At 39.4% G+C, this 23,927-nt stretch overlaps 1 protein-coding gene across 4 annotated transcripts in view; it reads right to left on the bottom strand.

The window, feature by feature from the left end:
* Positions 1-23,404, bottom strand: part of CELF1 (CUGBP Elav-like family member 1) — a 32,762-nt gene extending 9,358 nt beyond the window's left edge. Inside the window, exons 1-12 of one of the 4 annotated variants that reach the window (XM_074909429.1) lie at positions 23,147-23,404; positions 19,795-19,982; positions 18,932-19,014; positions 18,469-18,517; positions 15,165-15,296; positions 14,903-14,982; positions 14,381-14,542; positions 12,905-12,974; positions 9,769-9,897; positions 2,933-3,046; positions 2,555-2,740; positions 1,519-1,662 (exon numbers count right to left, since the gene is read on the bottom strand). In XM_074909429.1, coding sequence (XP_074765530.1) covers positions 1,519-1,662; positions 2,555-2,740; positions 2,933-3,046; positions 9,769-9,897; positions 12,905-12,974; positions 14,381-14,542; positions 14,903-14,982; positions 15,165-15,296; positions 18,469-18,517; positions 18,932-19,014; positions 19,795-19,982; positions 23,147-23,163 — 1,354 coding nt within the window. In that variant the 5' untranslated portion in view covers positions 23,164-23,404. Of the gene's footprint in view, positions 1-1,518; positions 1,663-2,554; positions 2,741-2,932; positions 3,047-9,768; positions 9,898-12,904; positions 12,987-14,380; positions 14,543-14,902; positions 14,983-15,164; positions 15,300-18,468; positions 18,518-18,931; positions 19,015-19,794; positions 19,983-22,039; positions 22,111-23,146 lie in introns of those variants that run through there. The other 3 variants (XM_074909430.1, XM_074909428.1, XM_074909431.1) reach the window with 3 other exon arrangements.
* Between the last annotated feature and the right edge of the window lie 523 nt (positions 23,405-23,927).

The raw sequence follows: 23,927 nt of genomic DNA, 5'->3' as shown, positions 1-23,927 counted from the left end.
CTCACAAGGTCAGAGAGGCTTGCATGAAATGCCATTTCAGAAGCTCACAACTGTTCATAAAACCTTCTTGCTAAGGGCTCTCAGACAAAGCATTGCTTTCTGATCTATGGAACTTTGGCCAAAAGATATACAAAGCTCAGGAAATTAAAATAACATTTTCTAGTCTTCCAACAAAAAATGAGTACTGTTGTTTGTTTTGTAAGAACTCATTCCTGGGAAAAAAAACAAACCTGGAAAATGTTAATCTATATATGAAAGCTCATTAAAGATACAAGACCGAAATCACCCTCTTGGCATTATGAGAGTAGATTTGTTTGTAGTGAAGTAGCTGTCAAGGCAGTGTGGCACTTGTACCACACTATTACGTTTAGGTTTCTCGTGAATGAAAAGTTGTATATCATTCCAGGGAAAGAGAATCCTCAAAATAGTCTTCTCCAGGGTTTTGAAGGAACCCATTTGAAGTAACTCCAGTCAATGGCTGGCATCACTACCTGGGGAGATCATTCACTATGCCGGTGTTACAGCCTGATGATCAGCATATTTTTGTGTTCTCACAAAGCATCAGATTGTCCACATCTTTTGGCCTAAATACTAAAAAAATACAGGCTCTTATGTAGGCACAAAACCACAGCGAAAGGCTCACCTCTCCTATTCCATCACAAGAAATCTCCACCTATCAAAATAGTCACAAGATCTTACAGCACTACAGAACCGCTACAACTGCTTGCACTGGGGTTTCAAGTGAGGAAAATAAAACCATGACTCTTTCAGTCCACCTGCACAGCCTCCTACTATACAAGCTAAGGAAGAATAAGTTCTTTGTTCTATTGACATCACAGACTTTAGCAGTTAACTGAAGATAATCTATTTGGATAGTAAGAGCAACACGACAGGTTGATTTACAGTTTTAGGATACACTTCCCACCCTTATGTGCCTCATCTAAATACACTAATTTTGCTCTGCTAATTGTGTAAGAGATGCAACCAAAGTAGGTAGTAAATAACAGCTGAAATGGTTTTACTATTACAAAGTTTTCAAGACTTAGGAGGAAGCTTTAAAAATTGCCTTCAGAGCATTTACAGAACATTAGAGTCAAATGCTCCTGTACTATATGGTACACATACTTATATATTAAAATGTTAATAGAACTCATTCATAATGTAATTTAGTAAGTAGCATATACAGCAGTGTAAACTATCAGTGAAAAGACAGAAAGAGGGAAGAGGAGAAACTATACCATGACTATAGTCTGCAAACACAAATCATAGTGAATTATCTAGGGCCAAAACAGTATAATGAGGCATAATAGTACAAAATCAGGAAAAGCAGAAAGTCACAATGAAAATCAGGAAAATACAGTTCATTGCTGGAATAGTTGGGATTGATTTATTTATTTTTTTTAGCAATATAGAGAAAGAGTCACTACCTGACTTAAAAGCTAGTCTAAACAATATACTGGAAAAGAGATTACTATAAAGAAGCCACCTTTCTACAGGTAATGATTAGACCCAACATACCAAAACACTTGCTTAGATTGGTCTGCTTGTCAATGAAAACCTTGGCAGAGACGACATTTCCAAATGGCATGAACATCTGCAGCAGATCCTGATCCCCAAACTCCTGGGGGAGATGGTAGATAAACAGATTGGCTCCCTCCGGACCTTCAAACAACAAGTACGAATATAAACTCAGGAAAGCACAGATAACATAGGCCCATTTCACAAAAGAAAAGGAAAAAAAAACGTGAAAAAGCCATTCAAGCCAAATTTTCTAGATTAAACAATGAAACTGCTGTTTGCACTTCTGTAGAGTACTTGATTCCAGAATAAATCAGCATGACCTTTTTTTGGGGATTGATCATTCAAATAATTCTAGCTCTTTCTCACCATTTTTGCTTGTAATTTCCACATTGTGCCAAAACTGGATCACAGATCTTTGCTGTAATGAAAGCTGAACAGTAAGTTTGAGCCCCAGATGCCAACTACAACAAAAATGGCTACGCAAAGCTTGCAGCCCAAAGAAACAAAGTAAATCTCAATGCAAAATACAAGTAATTGCGTTACTTGTAATCTGACAGATTCTTTCCTAATCATCATCCTACATCCTGCTGAAAACTTACTCCTACATTCTTCATTTCTTTATACTACATGTTAAATTGATTCTGAATCTGAAGAGTGAAGAGATTTTCATTAGAAGTATGTGGGAAGAGGTGAAGGACCAAGAAAACAAAATTAACAAACCCACAACTGATTCTCTTGACAGCGAGATGTATCAGGCTGCAGACTCATGCTCTCCTATCCTCCGAGAAAATGGAGGAGTACGATTACTAAGCACTAAAGACTAGACAAATCCTAGGAGAAACCTCTTGTACAAAACCTACTCTGGACAGCCCTTAACAAAGAGACCTCACAGGTCTCTTTCTTTCTTTATCTTCAGTAACGCCAGGATTCTAAAAATGCCGCCAGTCAAGAGCTCTGCAGATAAGGTACCTGCAAGGGCTGAGCTTGCCCTCTGGAAACCCCTCTCAAGTTCTTTGTACAACTTTCTGCCTACCTTCTTTCTGACTTCCTGCTGCACCGATACTCTGTTGTGTTAGGAGACTCTGGTTATAGAGTGTGGGCAAAGCAGCAGCAGCATATTGTTGGATTCCAGAATAAGCCTGTGTGAGGGCTTCCATTGTGCTACCTGTCCCATTTGAGAGACCACCACTGCCAAGTCCTCCATTTAAGGCTGCCATTCCTGGAAAAGAAAGAGGAAATAAAGGTGACTGAGTATTTCCACTAAGCCAGATCAATTACCTTTCAAATACTCCACACTATTACAAAAAGCAAGGCGCAGAAACACACCCCCCCCCCCCCCCCCCCAAGAACTAGCACAGTCTGAGGAATGATAACCAGCCATTCCCCCAACCCACCACAACAGGTAGCTCACCTGCTAAAGAGCTAACGTTGAGGCCTGCTGTAGCCCCTGCCAGAGTCTGCAATGCTCCAAGAGAAGCCATTGGATTAACAGAGGAGCTGCTACTGGAGCTAGGTGAGGAACCTGCTATTAAAATAAGATAATTAAGCTTCTAGCAATATTTTTTGGTCTTGATAATTCAACTTCTTCATTAAGTCATTTCTGTAAAAAAGGCTAGTGAGGAACAGATCAAGGCAACACAGCACACTACAAAAAAAACCCCCGCCCAAACCCACACAACTTGATTGATCATACTGTTTATATCTTCTAATCCCTTCCAACATTTTTTAAAAACTTCTGTTTCATCATAACGTCTAACCTTTTAGCAATAATGGTTTATTAAGTGTAAGATACCTAAGATTCACACAATATACAAATGTTAGCTAAACTTTGTATCTCCACATAAGGCGACCAGCAGCAATGCCTGTTCCCTGCAGACTACTAAAAATCATACTTGCTATATATTAACATCTATCCTTGTAACATCACACAAGGTGAAAAAGACCTGATACTAAGGACATAAAGAAAGCTCCAGTCAAACTGCACATATGGTTTCCCCATACTGCCAGAACAGGAACAGCAGATGCCCAGATTATTCTGACACATGAAATAATTTTCCATTAAAAAATCCTGCTGCAGCCGCTGGGGCTAAGGCCAAGAAACGTCTTGGAATGTACATCCAAGATACAGGCTATCCTATGTTGACTGTGACACTAACATCTTCAAACATGTTTACTCAGTAAGAGAAGTCTACAGATACAGTAACTAGCAGACTAACAGCTTACGTGGCCTGCCAAATTCTACAACAGGTAGTTAGTTCTACAGAAACAGACATCAAAACCACAAGAAAAAGTTTGCAAGGTGCTATATCAAAAGAAACAGAAGTTCAAATTAAGGTCATCTACAAAGATTATGGACATGATAAAATAAGAATAGTATTTTTATGATTATACAGCAGTTGTATTCCTAACAGGTTTGTGGGCTACTTAGACATGTGAAGAAGGTAAATAAGAGCTAATTGCTATTAACCCAAGCAAGGGTTTGAATTTACTGCACAAGATGCACTGGAAAATATTTATGGCTTCTACAAATTAAAAGATAATGAAGACTGGTGCTGTAGAGGCATCTTGTAGTCTGCTTTCTTATCTGTCTGACGAAGTGGGTAACAGAAGAACAGAAATTCAGGTGTCTTCTGTTTCCTTCACATTTCTGTGATTCTCAGTTAATGCTGTGTACATCCATAAACACTTTAAAAAGAATTTTTAGCATCTTTTAAGCAGATTCACACACATCACAATCACCACTTGATATATGTATCATAAAGTCTCTGATGGGAGTGGAATATGGTAACTATTTAAATGGAATACAACAAACTTGCCTAATAAGTCCCAGCAAAAGCTGTACCTAACAAAAGTAGCTGTACCTCACATAAGCTGCATAAGAACCCAGGGAGATGCATTTCATAGCACTGTTTAGTTTTCATACTGACAGAGGAAATGACAATCTCTCTTAACGAGTCAGAAATTGAAAGACAATATCCCAAAGTATACTTTAAGATGCTTACTCTGAAGAAAAGGAGATACTTCCTCTTGTACTATGAGTAGCATATTAAATGTTGGAAAAATACAGAGAACAAGTTACAGTGTAAGCCTCAAATTGGTATAAAAAAAAGCACAGCTGGCTGAATAAAAGCCAGTGTTCAGAAATTATACAGCTGTCTCAATTTTAGAATATCACTTGTTTCTGTAACACTTTGTTGATAGTTTGCATAATTCAAAAAAGCGGTACATTTGACAGATGAGAACTGAAAAAAAACCCCCAAAACAACCAACAATAAAATAGTAGTATTATGGGAAAAAAGAATGAAGTCAAAGCTAGAGAGCAAAGTAAGAGAGAGAATGGATGCCTTCCCTACGTTAAAAAGGCTGTGATTTTAAATAAATTCATTTAAACCGCTACAAAAAGCTGACCACCCAGGTATTTTAGCTGACTTTATCAGAAATCTCTTTAAGCAAAACAAGAAATGCTTCAGTACTGAAAACACCAAGCAAAATTTAACACTGTTTATTTTCTGTATCATATGCATATAGCAATAGCTGTACTGAGTCAGCACCCCATTTCTGATGATGACTAAAGGCAGATAAATAACAGTAGAGCAGAAGCACAGGGCAATTACAAAGGAATACTTCCTAGGTATAGTCTATATACTAGTACAGCAATTTGTGAATGGAGGATTTTTTCATCCAAGGGCAATGTCTTTCTATTAAAGTTAAGATTTGCATTCATTAATTTAAGTGCATTTTGAACACTGAATTGTTTGACTCTACTATGTTCTGAGGCATGAATTCTACAATTTAATCACGTACTATGCAAAGAAATAGATCTTTTTTTTTTTGAACTGTCAGCTGACAGCTTCACTCGGTATCCTGTAATTCTTGTCTTGAAATATCTAATGACTGGTCTTTCCCTATTTGTCTTCATCACAACACTGCTGTATTTGTAGGCTTCAATCATCTTCCTCACATGTCAATCTTCTATTTTTCAGGTTCCCTCATTGCTCCTAATAGGGAAGGAGTCCCACAGTTCTAGTCATCCTTTCTGTTGTTCTGGTTTGTGTATTATTTTAGATCAGAAAACAGCACACAGTAATGGGGATGCAATACATATACATGTTCTTTACCTCATCCCTAATTCTTAACATTGTTTCTGTGCAGTTTTTGGTGGGTTGTTTGGGTTTTTTTGCTTGCTACTGAGGTTATGTTTTCTTAGAGCTATCTACTGAGTTATACTTAGTCACTCTTAAGAGAATTAGCTGAAAATACTTCAAAAGGTTTACAGAAAGTTTGAGTATGTAAACAATAGCTAGAAAAGATAATGAAACTTGGATGAGGACACAAACTACCAACTTGTGGAGGTAGGTAAACTGAGGGAACAGTAAGTCTGTTCCAATTTAGCCATATACCATCCAAGCAATGAGCTAAGAAGCGTTAAAATTCAGGCAATAAATCTGACTGAACTGTACCAGAATTAGTTCCAGTAAAGCAGAAGGACTATGATGTCTCTGAAAACAATTTTGCTGGAGACATGCTAAGTCCAGCAAAGTCATCTAGTCTTTGCTGGACCTTTGATGGTTGTCTTTAAAAGAAAAAATGGAAACATACATCAGCTTTTGCAACCATTCTATTCTGCTCTGGAGCAGACAATTCTTACTGATGTCCAAGTCGAAAAGATGGCAGACAAGTCACTCCCTCCAATCCCGCAATACTTCTGTAATGTTTTCTTGAATGTCCCTTTCACAAGCTAACAGTTTAAATGCATTTATCTAAGGACGCAGACCTACAGGTGGATGCAGCAGCAGTAGTCTGTTCACTACCACAGAGTAGCTGTTTCACTGCAAGGTTGAAAGTTTTGCTCCATCCTATTCTACATCAAAACACACAACACTGCTTGGAAATATCTAAACAAAATCACCTGAAATGAGTAGAAAGACAGCACATCAATACAGAACACCTCTGAGTTCAACCACTGTGACATGCAACCTATCCATAGTCCACAGACTCTGCACTGTGTGGTCTTCTAAGTTCCCCAACCACAGAAGATATCAGTGCAGATGAAAGAAAAAATCAAAAGGGTAACTACGCATAATGATTGTCTGGATTTTTCCACCAATTATGCAATTTGAGGACAACCTGGGAGAGATGTCCAAATAAGCATCAGGTGAACATTTGGATGACAGATGGACAGAAGTCAAGCCAGTAGTCATCTCATCTGTAGTTAGGTTTAAGAGGTTATCACAGTAGATGTTGCCATATGTCCCACAGACAAGGCAGGCATTTACTAACACACAGTACTGAACAGCTATATACTGAGTTTTCTCAAGGTCTAGGTATGGTTCAGGAAGGATGTTCTGAATGTGTGGAGTCCAGGAGACTTCTATATGAATACATACAGTGTGAATGCACACGTAAGTATTAATCAAGACACTTTAAAGAGGTAACAGCTAGTTCAGAGTAAAGAGTTAAAAATCTGTAAAATTATAGGAAGTATCATGAGACTGAATGCTGACTGTACACACCTTCCCCTCAAGTTAAGTACAGTTGAAAAAGTGAAGCATATTCATACCTCTAATGAAAAGCACTGAAACAGTTTCAGAGTATGATGTCAGTGACTACATACAGAACACATATCCTCCAGAACCTTTTACTTCTTTTGAACAATGCTAATCTCTGCTCTTCAAAATTATACTTGAAATTAAGTTTAAAAAGCAATACAACAGTGCCTGCTTCATGTTACAAGCCTGTGAAGAGTAAACAGACTGATACATCCGTATAGGATATTAACCTCAGATGAGCCGTCATGATTATTTGAATGTTGTCACATTATCATTTACTGACATGACCAGTGATCAGAAAGTTGTTTGGATTCAGCATAGCAGGTACTTAAAAAATCACAGAATGGTTTGAGTTGGAAGGGACCTTAAACACTATCTAGTTCCAACTCCCCTGCCATGGGCAGGGACACCTTCCACTAGCCCAGGTTGCCCAAAGCCCCGTCCAACCTGGCCTTGAACCCTTCCAGGGAGGGGGCAGCCACAGCTTCTCTGGGCAACATGTGCCAGTGTCTCACCACCCTCACAGTGAAGAATTTCCTCCTTGTATCTAATCTAAATCTTACCTCTTTCAGTTTAAAACCGTTACCCCTTGTCTTATCCCTACACACCCTTATCAAAAGTCCCTCCCCACCTTTCCTGTAGTCTCCCTTTAAATACTGGAAGGCCAAACTCCCTAGCCAGCATGATCAAAAGTGGAACTGAACCCTAAGATATGTCTCTCAAAGGAAAAGGAATCTTCAGAGTGCTGTGGAACAGCCAAAATTCACAGAGAGAACAATCCCCAAGAAATCACACAACACACAATCCCTTTCAGTTGAAAGGGACCTCTGGGAATCATCTAGTCTAATGGCCTGGCTCAAAGTTGGTCTAACTCCTGAGTTAGGTCAGACTGTTCAGGGTCCTTTCCAATTGTATTCTGAATCTCTGAAATTATGAAGATTCCACAGCCCCTCCGGCACCCAGTTCCTGAGCTTAATCACTCTCACCATTAATTTTATTTTTCTTTTATATTCAGTCAGAATTTTCTCTGTTGACACTTGTGTCCATTGCCCTTGTCCTTTCACTGTACACTTCTGAGAAGAGGCTGTCTCTCTCTTTTGTAGCATGTCCGGCATTTGAACTTCACAACTGGCCAGTCCCTTTCCTCACCTCAACAAATCGGAGAACAAACTCGCTCTAGTCAGTAGACAAGAGTGCCAACAAGGAAATCTGAAATTTTACATGCCAGTCACAGCAAATTGTAACCTGACAATTCCAGCTCTGCTACTGCATGAGGAAATATGGGAAAAATTCTCAGATATATTCACCTTCATGCTTTATCTATGATGAAGCAGCATTAGTGGGTTATAAATATTTGCAGCTCTTCTGTAGCCCCAACATTTTGGTTTTTTTAAAAAAATGAATAGGATACCATAGCTGGGAGTAAAGATAAATTTTAACCTTTAAGGATTTCAGATCACAAAATAAAAAAGCCCTGTCCAGCAACAGAACAGTCTTTGAACTGATTTCTTTCTTGGAGATTTCTCTAAATAGAAAACTGCAAAGCACCCATGGTTTAACTCCTGATCATGTGACATAAGGTTTTCTAAACAGCTTTTCCCTGTAATCTCTTTATAATCTCTTACTCCAGCTCCTTTGTCCTCCTATGCAATACAAAAAGCTACCTGTGGAAATTTAAAACAACCCCTGATCCCCTTTGGTCTCTCACAATCACAGGTGAGGATATCAGCTCTGTGGACTGAATTTCAAAACTGGATACACAATTTTGCTTTTTATGAAAAACAAAAAAACCCCAAAACCAAACCCACATACCATGCTGTAGATACTGGAAAACTGACACCCTGAAAATACAGGGTCTCCCTCCCCATGTGAGGATTCAGAAATAACGGAGTAGAATACTGATCCTCATTTGCAGTAAAAACTCAGCATGTCTGATGTAAGCACAGTTTATTTTTTCTTCTCTTGTTTGTTGCATTTAATGATCACATTTAACAATAAGATGGCAAAATAACACTACTTGGTAATTCGAGCCTCTCTGAATAATGTACATAACGTGAGGTAAACAAACAAAACCAAGAAATCCCCCAAAAAACTACACCAAACCAAAACACAAAAAAACCCAGAAGGACAAGATACTGATTTTTACATGCAACTCACACACTCAGTTCTAGACAAATGCTTTGCAATAAATGTGTTAAAGGTCTGTTTACTCTACTTCTATGTGGTAGTTACAGTATCCTTGTCTTCATTAATGCTAGAGTAATATAAACTGTACTGTTCTAGTGCACAGAACGCATTACTTCATGCTTAAGGTGTCTTCAATCTCCATGTCCAGAGGAACAGGATATACTTGCCACAGTACCTGCCTAAAATCACAGATAAACCGACTACGTGATGAGACTGTAATAATGTGACTGGAAAGAGGTCACCTACCTTTCTGCTTCACGATGACCTCAAAAATTCTTTTTACTTGAAATTAATCTGACCACTTGGAGGAAGGAACACAGCAGGTAAAAAAGCCTTTGCTGGTGGCAAAGATATCTACCCTGAACAAAGGCCAATGAATAAAACTGTTTATCTATTAAAGAATCAACATGAAAATGACAAAAAGGGATAGACAAAACAGGTGATGTCTATCCTGAAATGACTCCTAAGGCAACACATGTCATAACACACTACAGCACAGGCAGTCTCTTACCTGAGCTGGTGAGCACACTCAGGGGACTGCTGGAGGAAGTGAGTGCAGCGGTACCACTCGGTGTGTTCTGAGCTGCACTGGCTGCAGCTGCTAATGCAGCCAGGTTCTGTAATTGCATCGCGTTCAGTCCTGCAACACATTGAAGAACACACAGAGTTTCTCCTATATAACAGTCACCATTGTCCAAGCTTAACAGATCCAGCAACCTCAGCACATCACAAGGGAGTAATGGGAAGGAGCTTAAAAGCAACAGGCTTAATACTAATTAGTGATCTTTTCTACATTGTGATTCCTTGTTATAACTAAAGAAAGCTTGTCTTTGCCCAGACAGATGAGTTTCAGTAGAAGACCAGATAGTCATGATCCAGATGTAGAGTCCAGAGTAGAGAAATTTTCAACCATTGTTCTCTCCAGTCACAAAAGCACAGCAGCTTAGTCTGAGAGTTAAGCCAGGGTCTGACACCAAATCTGCAAGTTACAGAACTTGTCTAGACACCAGGCCAATAACCTCCTCTTCTCTTATGTCCCTCCACTCTCTTCGTATGGAAACAGCAGTAACTGCAGAATTCTTTCAAGAAGGCCTAAACACTACAATGGCCACAAAGTCACACCTTTAACTCATCATCAGATGAATATCAGCACATTTTGTTTGGTCCCCTCAGCAGTCAGTTATGAGACAACGTTAAGTGGCTGCTCCCGACCACAAGATAGCCAATGTACACAGAAGACAGTCAGGTGGTCAAACAAAAGTGGTAAGGACAATGGGAAACATCAGGCATGTTGTGGGCAAGCAGCCAGGAAGCAGCAAAGGGAAGAAGGTATCCCTGTGCTGATGAACTTGTACTGGACAATTTACTCACATGACCCAACTTAATTTTGAGTCATAATTTTTGAATGAAACCATTCGGTCAGTACTGACACTGTAGTCTGTCCTCTTTTCCTGCCATGGGATTATCATTGATATTGATCTTCTGAATTCTGCACTTTAGCCATCCTTTCGTAGGCTAGCTCCATTCTTCCAATTCTGCCTCTTCCCTTTTCCCTTATTTTTGTCTCTACCTTTGCTTATTCTAACAATTCCTTCTCATCTGACTTCAGACAATCCCTAATTCTTCCCTATAAAATTAAAACCAAAATTAAATTAATCACCATTCACATAACAATATCAAAACATCCTAGGCAGATGTGGCACCTCGTCTTCTGGATGCTTAGTAAGTACTTGGTGACAAAGCACACATCTCAAAATCTCTAGTTTTGGAATTTAGGTACGTGAACAGAAAACATAAGAATCTAAGTGACAATGCAGCATGAACTATTTATTTTCTAAAAAACTTCTAACACCTTTAGCATAGTTCATTTGGGCTTTTTTATCCTTTTCCATTGTTTTCTCTTTGTGACAGGGTCTGTTTCCCTAACCACATTTAGTGTCTGAAGCAAGAGGATTCTGCCTTTATTTAGATTCTCGAGGTACCACTGAAACATAAAAGCACGAAGTTAAAAACAAAAGTTACATTTCTTGGGTTTATTGTGCTACAGAGGGTTAAAAGTGCAAGTGTTGAAGCTGGTGAGGAACAGAGCAGCTTGCTTCCTTTCTGAAGCAGTTTGGCATGTGTGTGCTGCACCTGTCCTCTCGTCATCACATTGTTTTCCCATCTGCTTTCGAACAGGGTCAAGATTAAATTTTGTCTACAAAGTCTGACATAGTTTGGGATCTAATTACCTGCCTAACTTTTCTTTCTATGAATTTAAAAAAGGATATCAGTGGAGATATTAACAGGACTTTGAAACACTTTCTGTGAGGAATCACAGACCTGGAATAATTATTTCAAAACACCATGCAACATGCTATCTATACATCTGAGTTCACAATTTTTAAGGTGTTTTTTAAATAGTGAAGCCAGAATTACCCTGGAAACTTCATAGGCAACCTCATCTAGTTAGCCCCTTCCCCCACTACAGTCCTTACTGTAGTAACGTTTACGTTAACAGCTGTACTGTTTTCTCCTTTATTACCACTTGCTTTTAAACAGACACAAGAGGGGGAAAAAACAGTATCATGCACATAACAAACTCTACTACAGATTACCACCACACAGGATATTAGTGAAACTGATTTTTAAAAAATAGCTTTTAGCAAGAGTCTGTATCTAAGAGCTCTGAAGAGGTCTAACATGAAAAAAGTAAACATAATCAGCTAAGGTTAGAATCAACCTCAAGTATAAATCAAAGTTCATACAGTCAAAAACATAACACTTGGTAAAAGCTTGTGTTGGTACACCATCAGTAACAATTACAAGTCAGATGTACAAAACCACTTTACTTTCTTAACACTTTCAGATCGACCTCTGCACAAACAGGGCATGTGATACTGTGAACTACCATGCAACTCCAGGAGGCAGTTTTAGAACCTTAAAATGTTCAGTGTTAAAACAAAACCCAGAGGTTTTTCTGCCAGAAGAATTTAGAGAATGTGGTGGAGTTATTAACACGTGTTTTATTATTCCCCACTCCATGAAGACAGAAGGGATAATCAATCTGCAGCCCCAGTACGGCTATACTCGGTGAATATTCTGACTAGCAGCCCACAGCAAGGAATTTAGCTCAGACCTGTTAAACTGATATTTCCTTAACAGTCATGGCATAATCAATTGTAATTCAAATGAAGGAATTAAAGAACCTGAATGAATGACTAGTTCATATTCCTACATACATTGCATTTTCAACTCTGATGTATTTAAGAACAAATAATTTAAAACGGAAAACCCAAGAATTCATTATCACTGAAATGGATATATTAGTTCTTCAAAACACAATGCTTCACATATGCACCTGTCTGGATGAAAACAATATACAGAACCACCTTTTTGCATCCATCAAAGAAGGTGATCTTAAATGCCAGAGGTAGGGGAGATTTACCAACATACCACAACTTACCTTAGGGACAATGGTTAAACTAAGATTAAGAAGGACCATCCATACTTGTAGCAGAGGATTCCTGTCATTCCAAAGGGCTGAGTAAACTCAGGACTACTTATTTCAAATGAGGTTAATGTGTCTACAGCCTTTTGGCTACTTTCTCTACCCTCCTCCTCTTTTCTTTGGCACTGAATTTGTCTTCTGGTGGAAAAAAACTCACCTCCCATTGGGTGGAGGCTGCTCAATGTGTTCAGGTTCCCAGATGACGCAGCTGCTGTCTGCTGAAGGAGCTGCAAATAAAGCTAGACATTACACCAAAAAACAAAACAAGAGTGAGAGTGAGGGCTGGCTCTGCTTCTGGGAGAAACTGCATCACACCACAGCCAGAGCGCCGTCACAGAGGGAATTCCCACTGCCCATGCACCAGATTGTAGCAAAGCGTAAAGACAATTCCCCTTACACAATATAGTCAGAGTGCTGCCATAGTGAAAATCCACATTGCCCATGCATCACACCGCAGCCAAAGCAACAGCATTCCTCACTCAACATCATCAATGTTGAGGGAAGTTTGTAGCTAATACACTAAGACAAAACCAGCAGAATCAGTAGTGAGAGAGAGAGAGAACTTCTATCCAAAGCACCCCAGGCAGGACTGCCACCCCTAAGGATATACTACCTCAAGCCAGACTTTACAGCTGACGCTGCCAGCATACAAAAAGTGGCAAATGCCATACCAAAGCCAAAGAGCCACGGAGAGAGGAAACCCCCTCCACTTTCCTTCAGCACAGCAGCCGTGAGAGAAATGTCAAGCCTCAGCTCAGAAGCTTCTTAGATTTCCTATTCCTTTCTCCATTAACTAAGTGCTGTTATTAAAAATTTAAATCTATCAAACCTAAAGCAGTAGTAAAAGAGAGGATGTCCCCACTTCAGCAGTACACCATACCAAGTATGAGATAAAATTTTCCTTTTCTGTTCCCTAGACCTTACGTTGCATGAATACAGTTCTCACAGCTATTCTGGCAACCCACATGAGCTAGAGCACACCAGTTTATGAAAAATTTGCCCTTTTAGGGACCCAGCAAAACAAACTAAAATCAGTCACAAACGGCAGACTACCTTCTGTCAGTTTTGCTAAAGAGTAGTTTCCCTCTACTTTCTGTGGGTTTTTTTTTAGTTTGTTTGGGGTTTTTGTGTGGTTTTTTGTTTTTTATTCTGTGCACTGTCAGCTGCTTGGCACTTCCAACCTGATCACCTTTTCTACTGAACAGCACCAAGTACTGTTCCAGGTTTCATTGGAAGGGGATGAGAGAAATAAAGACTGAAAAAGGAAAAATGTAGAGAAATACAAGAACTATGCCATCAGATAGACATGAAAAGGGTATTTATATGGGTAAACATTAAGGCCATAACATATGAAGAACATCTTCCCAGCACAAAGTCATTCTACAGCAGACAGGATTAAAAAAAGTTTCAGTAGTTAGAGCTACAGTGACTGAGGTTGAAATTCTCACTTAAGTGTATTCTGACTAGCTCTTAGCACATAAACTAATTTCAGTCTCTTCATCCACAAAATGGGGATTAAGAACCCTTCACCTGTCTATCAGGAACCTTCTAAAAATGAATACATTAAACACTACAAGACAGTCAGACACTGTAGTCCCTGAAGAGATGAAAATAACCCAAATCAGAAACTCACTGCTAAGTATTGGGGTCCAAGCGTGTTGAGACCAGCCAGGTTTCCCCATACTGAGGCAGCACTGATCTGTTGCATTTGTTGCTGGAGTTGCTGAGCAATACGTTTCTGCTCTTTGTCCTTCTGCGTGTCTGCAAATTTTACCACAATGGGAGAAGAGCAACCCTGCAAACAGCAATTCAAACAATTACATACTTGCTATCCCCAGCAGTCACAAAAATACTGCATTAAGACCCAGTCACTGGAAGCATTCCCCCCCCCGCATTCCTACATATATATACACATTTCCTCCAAGGTTCAAAATCTTATTTGCTTTTAATTCTATTTTGCGTTATGGTATTTTCTCTGCAGAAGTTTCTATCTCAAGCTCTAAAAACAGAGACAGAACAAACACAAAGGTCCAGGAGTAGCATCTGCTAAGAAACACACACTGCACTTATCCTTCTCTCTGCTCTCTAGTTCCTCCAAACTCCATAGTGACTGCCTGACAAATTACATCATCTGACACCCACTAACTTGTTTTACCTCCATGGTTTGTGCTTGGTGCATTGCTTTGATTGCTGTTTGTGCCATGGCTCTTGTTGTAAAAGTCACAAATGCACAACCTGGGGAAGGAACAAAAAGGAACCAAGTCATTCACTACATCTGCAATTACAGGGATGAATAAAGAAATGAAAATGTCTATGGTGAGGGGTGACACCACAGAAAGAGCTGAAATGGCACCCTCAGTTGCAAAAGGCAGAATCCAGTGGAAAACTTTCAAGCGTTGGAAAAGCTTCCTGCTTACCTCGGCTCAGGCCATCAGGGCCCCGCAATATCCTGCATTCTTCAATCTGCCCAAAGGGGGAGAACATCACTCGGATATCATTTTCATTGCACTTCTTGGATATCATCCCAATAAACAACTTCCTATCTTCTACTGCTAAGAAATCAAAAGATAAGAGTATTACCAGCAAATATGCACTTACTAGATCTTATTTTATCTTCTCCAACAACTGCAGTTATTGTATTTAGGGTAGGGGCTTGTAAAAAACAGATTCCCAGTAACGGAATCTCTTTGATTAAAGAGGATGCATACGAGATACCTCAATGAACCTGAAGGATGCCCATTTTATGATGTTTTATGTTTACATTTTGCTGACTGTTTCTCCCTTGCAAGCCTGTGAACTGCAAGAACGTAACAAAAGGAAAAAAATGTACCAGATTCACCACTTCCCTGTATCTCCTACATTCAGTTCCTGGTAAGTGAAGACATGTATGTGTTTTATTGGACTATTTCATCCTCTCTCCTCCATCTCTTCTATCTTTAGACTAGCAACATACCTAACTATCAAAACAAGCAAATGAGCTGCAGAAAGCTTCTTTCTAGCCTCTTTATCATGCCAATCCCTTAAATTTAGATCTGCCTATTTCCTCATGCACCTGTCTCAACAGTGGAAGCAGCAGCAGTTGCTAAAACAGAACAGTTTTAGTTCTGTTTCAGATTCATTCATTCTGATCTGTTCCAAAAGCATGAAAATAACACCTCAAATCATGGATGGACTGTGTGCTACTGTATCTTGTCCCTAAATGCTGATACTACTAGATACATTAGAGTTGAAAAATACCTTTCAGGGTGCAGACCTATTTTAAAATATATGATCTAGAAAGGTAGTGGTTACTAACGTCAGTTTAAGACCACTTAAGGGAGCAGAGTAAATTTGAATCCAGAGCTGAACTTTCTACCTCTTGTTTTACTTAAAGATATTAAATCACCTCTGAAATTGCTTTTAAAGGATAAAGCAATTTATTGGAAATAGGAAACCATTTGCAAATACAATGTTCAGCACAATATAGAGTATGATGAAGGCTGTAGTACAATTTGAAGCTTCAAGAGACAGTCTTCTCCTATTCAGTGCTATGGTGAGGGGAAACCAACTTATTTTCTAAATTTTCTACAGTGTTGAAAAGTAAGATTCCAAACTACCCTAGCTGACATGACTTTGACTATTAGATCTTAATGTTATGACCAGTTCACTTTCAAGCTCTTAGAGCAGAAAGCTGCTTTCAATCTTTTTTGCAGCCCACCTTAGTTCAATAGATCCAGAATCCCTTTCATTAATGGCAAGTTAAAATACTTTAATTGATACTTTATTTATTTTTGCGTACACTTTTAATTAAAGCTCATCTAACTATCTAAGAGCCTCAGAACTGTACCCTAAAATTCCATTAAATACTTTTTTCCTCTTTCCATTATTTTCCCAGGATATTCATATGTGTGTGCCTATAATGCAAGATCAATTTTAGCTTAGAGAAACTATTCTGTTCTCCTCCCAACAATAATACTTCAAAAGAGTTACTCCTTTCTAGATATATTTACACAGAAACATATTCTATATAAATGTGGAGGAATATGCAGATGGAATTAGTCCTACTACATGTTAACTGTGTATCCCATCTCCTGTTTTCAATTATCTTGAGATGCAAGCTTTCTGGAACTAGGGTTATCTTTTCCATGATGCAACGCTAATCTTATACTAACTATGTCAAATGAAGAAACTAAAATTGAGCCAAGCCTAGAAAGGCTGAAGCTAAAAACTTTCTTTGCTTATCTTGCAGCAACCTATATACACACACATTGAGCATGTATATACATACGTATATAAACTCATAATGGAAATACATGTATTAGTGATTGTTTACTCAATGACAGATGTTAAATATCTTAATCCCTCTGAAATGGCCAATGTGCAGAAATATTCACAGTTTTTTGTCTACTGAACTGTTTTGAATTCTCAATCTCCACTGTACAGTACAAGAAGTTTTGACTCCCACCCTAGCTACAGCAGGCCTTGCTTCAAATTGGTCAAGCACCTGAAAAAGCATTTCTAGATTTCAGAGAAACATAGATTAGCTTGGGCTGGAAAGGACCTTAACGATCATCTAGTCCCACCCCTCTGTCATGGGCAGGGTCACCTTCCACTAGCCCAGGTTGCCCAAAGCCCCGTCCAACCTGGCCTTGAACCCTTCCAGGGAGGGAGCAGCCACAGCTTCTCTGGGCAGCCTGTGCCAGGGCCTCACCACCCTCACAGGGAAGAACTCCTTTACGGCTAAATCTAAATTTACCCTCTTTCAGTTTAAAACCGCTACCCCTTGTCCTATCCCTACACCCCCTGATCAGGAGTCCCTCCCCAGCTTTCCTGAAGCCCCTTTAAGTCCTGGGAGGCCACTCTAAGGTCTCCCAGGAGCCTTCCCTTCTCCAGCTGAACACCCCAACTCTCTCAGCCTGTCCTCACAGGGAGGTGCTCCAGCCCCCCGAGCATCTTTGTGGCCTCCTCTGGACCCACTCGAGCAGGTCCATGTCATTCTGATCTTGGTACCCCCAGAGCTGGACACAGCACTGCAGGGGGGGTATCTCACGAGAGCAGAGCAGTGGGGGAGAATCCCCTCCCTTGACCTTCTCTTGATGCAGCCCAGGACACGGTGGACTTTCCGGCCTGCAAGTGCACATTGCCAGCTCATAGTCAATTTTTCATTCATCAATACCCCCAAGTCCTTCTCTGTAGGGCTGCTCTCAATCCACTCCTCACCCAGCCTGAATTTGTGCTTGGGACTGTCCCAGACTAGGTGCCAGACCTTGCACTTGGCCTCGCTGAACCTTGAGGTTCACACAAACCCACCTTTCAAGCCTGTCAAGGTCCCTCTGGAAGGCACATCCCTTTCCTCTAGGGTATCAACCACAGCACTCAGCTTGGCACTATCTGCAAACTTGCTGAGGGTGCACTCAATCCCACTGTCCACGTCCCCAACAAAGATTTAAACCACCTTAGTACAAAGAAGAATTCACTGGATGTTTCCCTAACTGACAACATGGTTCTACCACAAGCAGCAGCAGTGGGAGATACTGAATCATGGAATTTTAGAGACATCACTTACACTACCTACTACACTGAAAACACACCTTTTTTTTTTCCCTTTAAAAAAAAAAAAAAAAAAAAAAATCAGGTCTCCAGTTCAAGATTTCATCAAAAGCTGTTCAACAGAAGGAAAATCCTCAAGCTTCCCTATTAGCATGAATGATGCCACCAAACTCAGACTTTAGTAAAGCTTACCATTACTCTTTTCACTATCAGCTGGTTTCATCTGGATAGGATGGTGCATCTGAAATGGAAAAAGATTATATAATTCTAGATGCATTCACTTCATACTATATGAAATACATTCCATAAGAATTGTGGAAGAAAGAAATGGTAGCCTAAATTCCCTCTACAGAAGTGCATATGTAATGATACATACATTTCTATAAGAAAGAAAAACTTTCCTAATGATATGCCATCATTTCTCCTCAGAGAGTATTATAGGAGCCATGACCACCCACTTCACAACCATATTATTCTCCTAAATGCTCCAAAATTCCCTTAAGATCTGTTATCATACAAATCTCATGATGTTGTTCTTTTGAATAGTTCTCTTAAAAAATTATCTGAGGGCAAGGTAACATATGCTAGTAAATCAGTGCTCCAGAGCTCAGAAAACCAAGACAGAGTTGTGAAGAAAGAATGGCTTTTCTCTTACCCCTGGGAGGATCTTCATGTTGTGAAGAGCATTCTGTGCTTCTAGTGCAGCTTTACGGGTATAAAATGTAACAAAACAGCACCCTGAAATTAAAACAAAATGCTAACCAAGAACAAACACTATGAATCTTGAAATGCTATACAGAAATTGCAAGTCCCACTTCTATCCTTCCAACGCAAAACATATGAAAAATATGTTAGACATTGAAATAAGTCGGTACTACTGATTGTGACTGTTTAAATAAGATTTTTAGGTGTAACAAAATAGGGTATATTCAGAATGACCCAGCATCACCAATACACCATTAGAACAAACATTTAGATACAGCTGCCAAATGGCTACTTCCGTTATCAAACTCAACAATTATTTGCTAGTATCAAAACCTCATCTAGTTTCACAAGAAATAAGATATTGCATATGACTGAACTGTGAATCCCAGTTACGGTATTTAGTTAGGATTTGACGTACACAAGTATTTTATGTACACAAATTACTAAGACCTCAAATTTATATTCCATCTAAAGTATGACACTTCCAGCAACATTTTGATCATAACATCCCAATGATAATCTGGAGCAGCATAATATTAAATCCGATTTTTTGCTTTGCAATTATAATTCATAATCTTCATGCACGCCCATCACTTCTTAAAAAAAAAAATAACCATTTTCCTCAGCTCAGCTAATGACTGGACCACAGTCCAAGTATAATTAGACACATACACTTAAAGAATAAAATCTGGGCTTGTGTGCACACCTGGTCACACAGAGCTCCAACACACAGAGACATCTGAATAAGCAAACAGGTAAGCTATGTGAAAGCAGCTGAGACCCCAAGTCTCACATGAGAAGTACAGTTCTCACCTTTGCTTTGAGGAGGGTTTTGGCTCCTGTCCCTCAAGACATTGATTTCATAGACAGCACCATACTGTTCAAAAAGTTCTCTTAGATCCTTCTCACACCAGCTCCGTGGGACCTGACCCACAAACATCTTGATAGCATCTAGATCAGGTTGGTCTGGGTGATCCAGTGTGCCATTCATTTTCTTTGAGCTACGAAAAACAAGAAGGAATTTCTGGTTTATATCTTTCCACAGATTCTAGATCCCATCACAGCTAGAAGTATGTTTACAGCAAGATTAAAAAAGATATATTTCTACACATATATAAAAGTATGATTGAAATATACATATAAAGAGAGACTCTTGCACATTCCCAGTCCTGCATACTATAGAATATTCAGAAACATCATTCATTGGCAAACTGTGTACTTGGACATCAAACATTCTCTACATAGCTGTTTAAAACTTCTCTTAATGTTTGTTCCTATAATGTACTCAACACCTGAGATTCAGAACGTAAATCTGTTGAGAAATATCACTAGTTCAACCATGTAAAATTTTACAGGAAAAGAAACCAGAACAGGAAGGAACCTAAACTCAGTCTACCCATAGACTATTGAAGTTATCAGTAACCACTGAACGTAAGAGGATAACTGTTTTTCATTGTTTTTAAATGTGAATATCTGGAACAGTTTCCCAGGGTGAAGATCCCTCTTAAAACAGAGAAACAGGTACAACTGAACAGAGGAGAAGTTTCCTTAAAGGTTTACAAGGCAATAGCTCAGTGAAACTAGGGAGCTTTTAACAATATTTGGCAAAAAACAGGCTTACGTTGTACATGAACAGGTTGGGATTGGACAGTCTAGTCAGTCACAGACTGAATCAAGTTGACTAATGGCAGCGTGTTAACCTAGAAAAAACCTCACTTTTTAGACTACAACACATAAGTTTTGAGTATGGGAACCTTCAATAGGCTTCAAGGCATTATATCTAGCCATATGAACAGTTTACACCCTATTAATAAAACTGTGTTATACTCCACACAGCCAGCTGACTGGCATACGCTGCTTTCTGTATGGACTCCTCACTTCAAGCAGTGTGAAGTCTTCTTGTCAGTAGTCACAGCCCGGTATACCACAAGACCTATCTCTGTGGAAGACCAACTGTAACAACATCCTGTTGTAGCTACAGTAATTAGTAGGTTAGAATTGCTAATTTTAACCCAGCCAACCCCTGCATAATCTAGAAAGCACATGGGGAGTGGAATAGTAATCATCCAATTATTCCCCCCCCAAAAAAAAACTCTTTGCTGAAGAATACAGGTGGCCTTCTTCCAGAGTTGTCAGCTCTCTTCGACTCTTTTTTCCTTTAAAGATAGTTTGTGAATGACTTAACTGCATATTACAGTAAACAGCGTTCCTCTCACTGTCCGTCTGCAATCATATTCCCTCCTGAATAGAATTTTAAAAAAAATAATAATTCCAAACCAGATAACGTGTAGTTAATCTTTCCCCTCAATATGTTGCTGTTCAGAGCCTAAGAAAAAACTGATGCCAGGGAAAGCTCTATTTTATAGCTGTATGAACAGACCTCAGAAACAACAAAGCTTTTTACTCGAAGGGAATCATCATAAATCCTTTCACTCCTCACTACCTTTCCACTCAGAAAGGGTCAACACCTCTCCAAATAGCCAAGGCAAACAATACCTTTCACAAAAATGACCTCTTTTCTTTCACTGGCTTTTCATTCCACCTGAGAACAACCAAAAATCGTTTACCTTCTTCCAGTAACAATTTCAGCCCTGCCTTCTATGCCATGGGTAGCTTTCAAGAGCAGAGCATGGCTTCTGTTAACTGGACAGCTCTTATCATGACCTCAACAGCATTCAAGGACAACATTTAATTCTTAATTAAAAGATATAGACTGGAATCATTAATTGGGAAGAATTGAAACTGTCCTCCCAACAACTAATTTCAGTAACTGATTTTATAACATCAGCACCTGTAGTATACTATAAACAGTACTGCCAAACAGCTTAATTTCTCTCCTCAGCCCCCTAAAATTATCGGATCATTTTTGCCCTCTCTCCAGAATCCAACATCAATTATCAATGTCCACTATGATTTCTTCAAGAAAACAAACTGCAGACTCTCTTATCTCTCTTTCCCCCACCCCCTCGAGGGGAGTTCAGACACCAGAGGCTTCAGAGACAGCCATTTCAACTATCACTTTAAGTTTTAAACTTCAACACGAAGACAAAATACTTACACAGGGCTAGCATTCAAGGAGCAATGGTCCACCATCATCTCTGGGAGGAAATCCAACTTGAACGCAGCCATCACCTCAGTTTATGACAAACTACTAACACTAAATCAGTGTATTGCCTAACCCCCAAACAACACCACTTCCAAAAGTCCTGCAGGTCTTAACACTCAGCCACACAAAAAAACACTCAAACCACAGAAACAGAAGCTGAGGGAGACCAGCAATAGACACCACAGAAACAGGCTGGACTGGGAAAGGGACATGGAATCCCAGATTAAAAAGGGGATGTGACCATGTGAAGGGAGGCTCAGCTTAATACACAATGAAAATGCTGATGCACTGGGCTTGTTTTGTGCAATTTTCCCTGGCGAAGCAGTACTGAGTGCACTGTCAGATAAACAGAGTGTCAGATCCATGAAGATAGCAATGGGTAACAGAGCAGAAAGAATACAAACTCCAGTCTTTCCATCCCCAACTAACTCCTTGCCTCCCAAAATGGCAGTCCAAGGCCTTGAGGTTCAAACAGACACTTCCCCTACCACCAGTATTAAGGTGTGAAGTCTAGAGGTTCCTTCACCATAAACCTTTTCAATGGCTGAGATATGATTACTAAAAACCTCCTTAACTACCACAGAATATCAAAATCTACTCCTTTTATAGAAACAAAATATACACCATCCTGAAAAAAGCACTCTGCCCATCATGCATCTACAAATCCCGAGATATACAGAGCCTATAGATGATACAGAAAGGGAAAAACACAGTGATTCATTGAAAATTGTTTTATAATCTTTGAAAACACCAATCGGAACACCTCAGCTGCTTCATCATTAAAACAGGAATAACATGTTGATCAAGGAACTGTGAGGTGTATTTATACACAAAATACAGACCTCTTGTTAAATCTCCAATACTCAAACTAATGGGGAGATAATCTGGATAACACTGGGTGTACTGGGAGATGCAGAAATATTTGATTGCAGGGAGAGTGTGCTGCAGGGGCAGCTGGGTGTGTCCAAGCACTCCAGGAGGGACAATTAATTCAAGTCCAACATGAATCCAGATAAGCCTTACGTATACGGTTGATATAAGCACAAAGTAAACTCTTACAGCATCAAGGAATGCATGCTGCAGCAGCTGCAATCACTTCCTTCTTGTCTGTCAATGACTGCAACATATACTTGCAGTTACTTAGACTGGCCAGTGTATACAGCTTGGTTTATGGTTGCACAGTTACAGCATGTCAATTATTTTTCTATAAATAAGCACTTCCAACCCCTGGAAAAAAAAAAAAAACAAAACCACACAACAAAAAAAAGAACATTTCTGAACCTCTGCCTACAGTGAGGTTAATTAAAAGGTTACTAAAAGGAGTTAGGCTTCAGAATACAAAGAGATACGCATGTTAATGCCAAATAAGAGAGGACATGAATTTGGCACACATCAGACATTCAACAGTAACTACTTCACATGCTCTTACTATGTGTTAAATGTAAGAAAGCTTATCCTTTAAAGAAAAAGGTGTAAATGCTACCTGCTAAGTACCACTGTTAAGAGCATGCAGATAGGCACTAGGGAGCACAGGCCAGTCAGCTTTCTGCAAGTTGTATGTATCTATCTTCACACACATCTTACAGGCTTCCCACTTGAAAAATGCAATGTTGTGTAAAACACATCATATTCAAATATTACATTCAGCCTGGATCCCACTTTGTGGATTTCTCTAAAGTGAGCCCACTTCAGATTTATATGATTACACGGTGGGGTTCTTGCTACTGCTCACAGAAATCTATAGACTAACACTGTAAATTCTGGTCTTACCTATGAAGACCAGAATTCATTCCTTCTGGTCTTTCAGCCATCTTTAGCTTTTCTAAGCACCCAGTAAAAT

This window comes from Athene noctua, chromosome 6, assembly GCF_965140245.1.
Source record: "Athene noctua chromosome 6, bAthNoc1.hap1.1, whole genome shotgun sequence".
NCBI classification, from domain to species: Eukaryota; Metazoa; Chordata; class Aves; order Strigiformes; family Strigidae; genus Athene; species Athene noctua.
The sequence above is the reverse complement of the archived record's forward strand: the minus strand, read 5'-3'. Positions and strand labels throughout refer to the sequence as shown.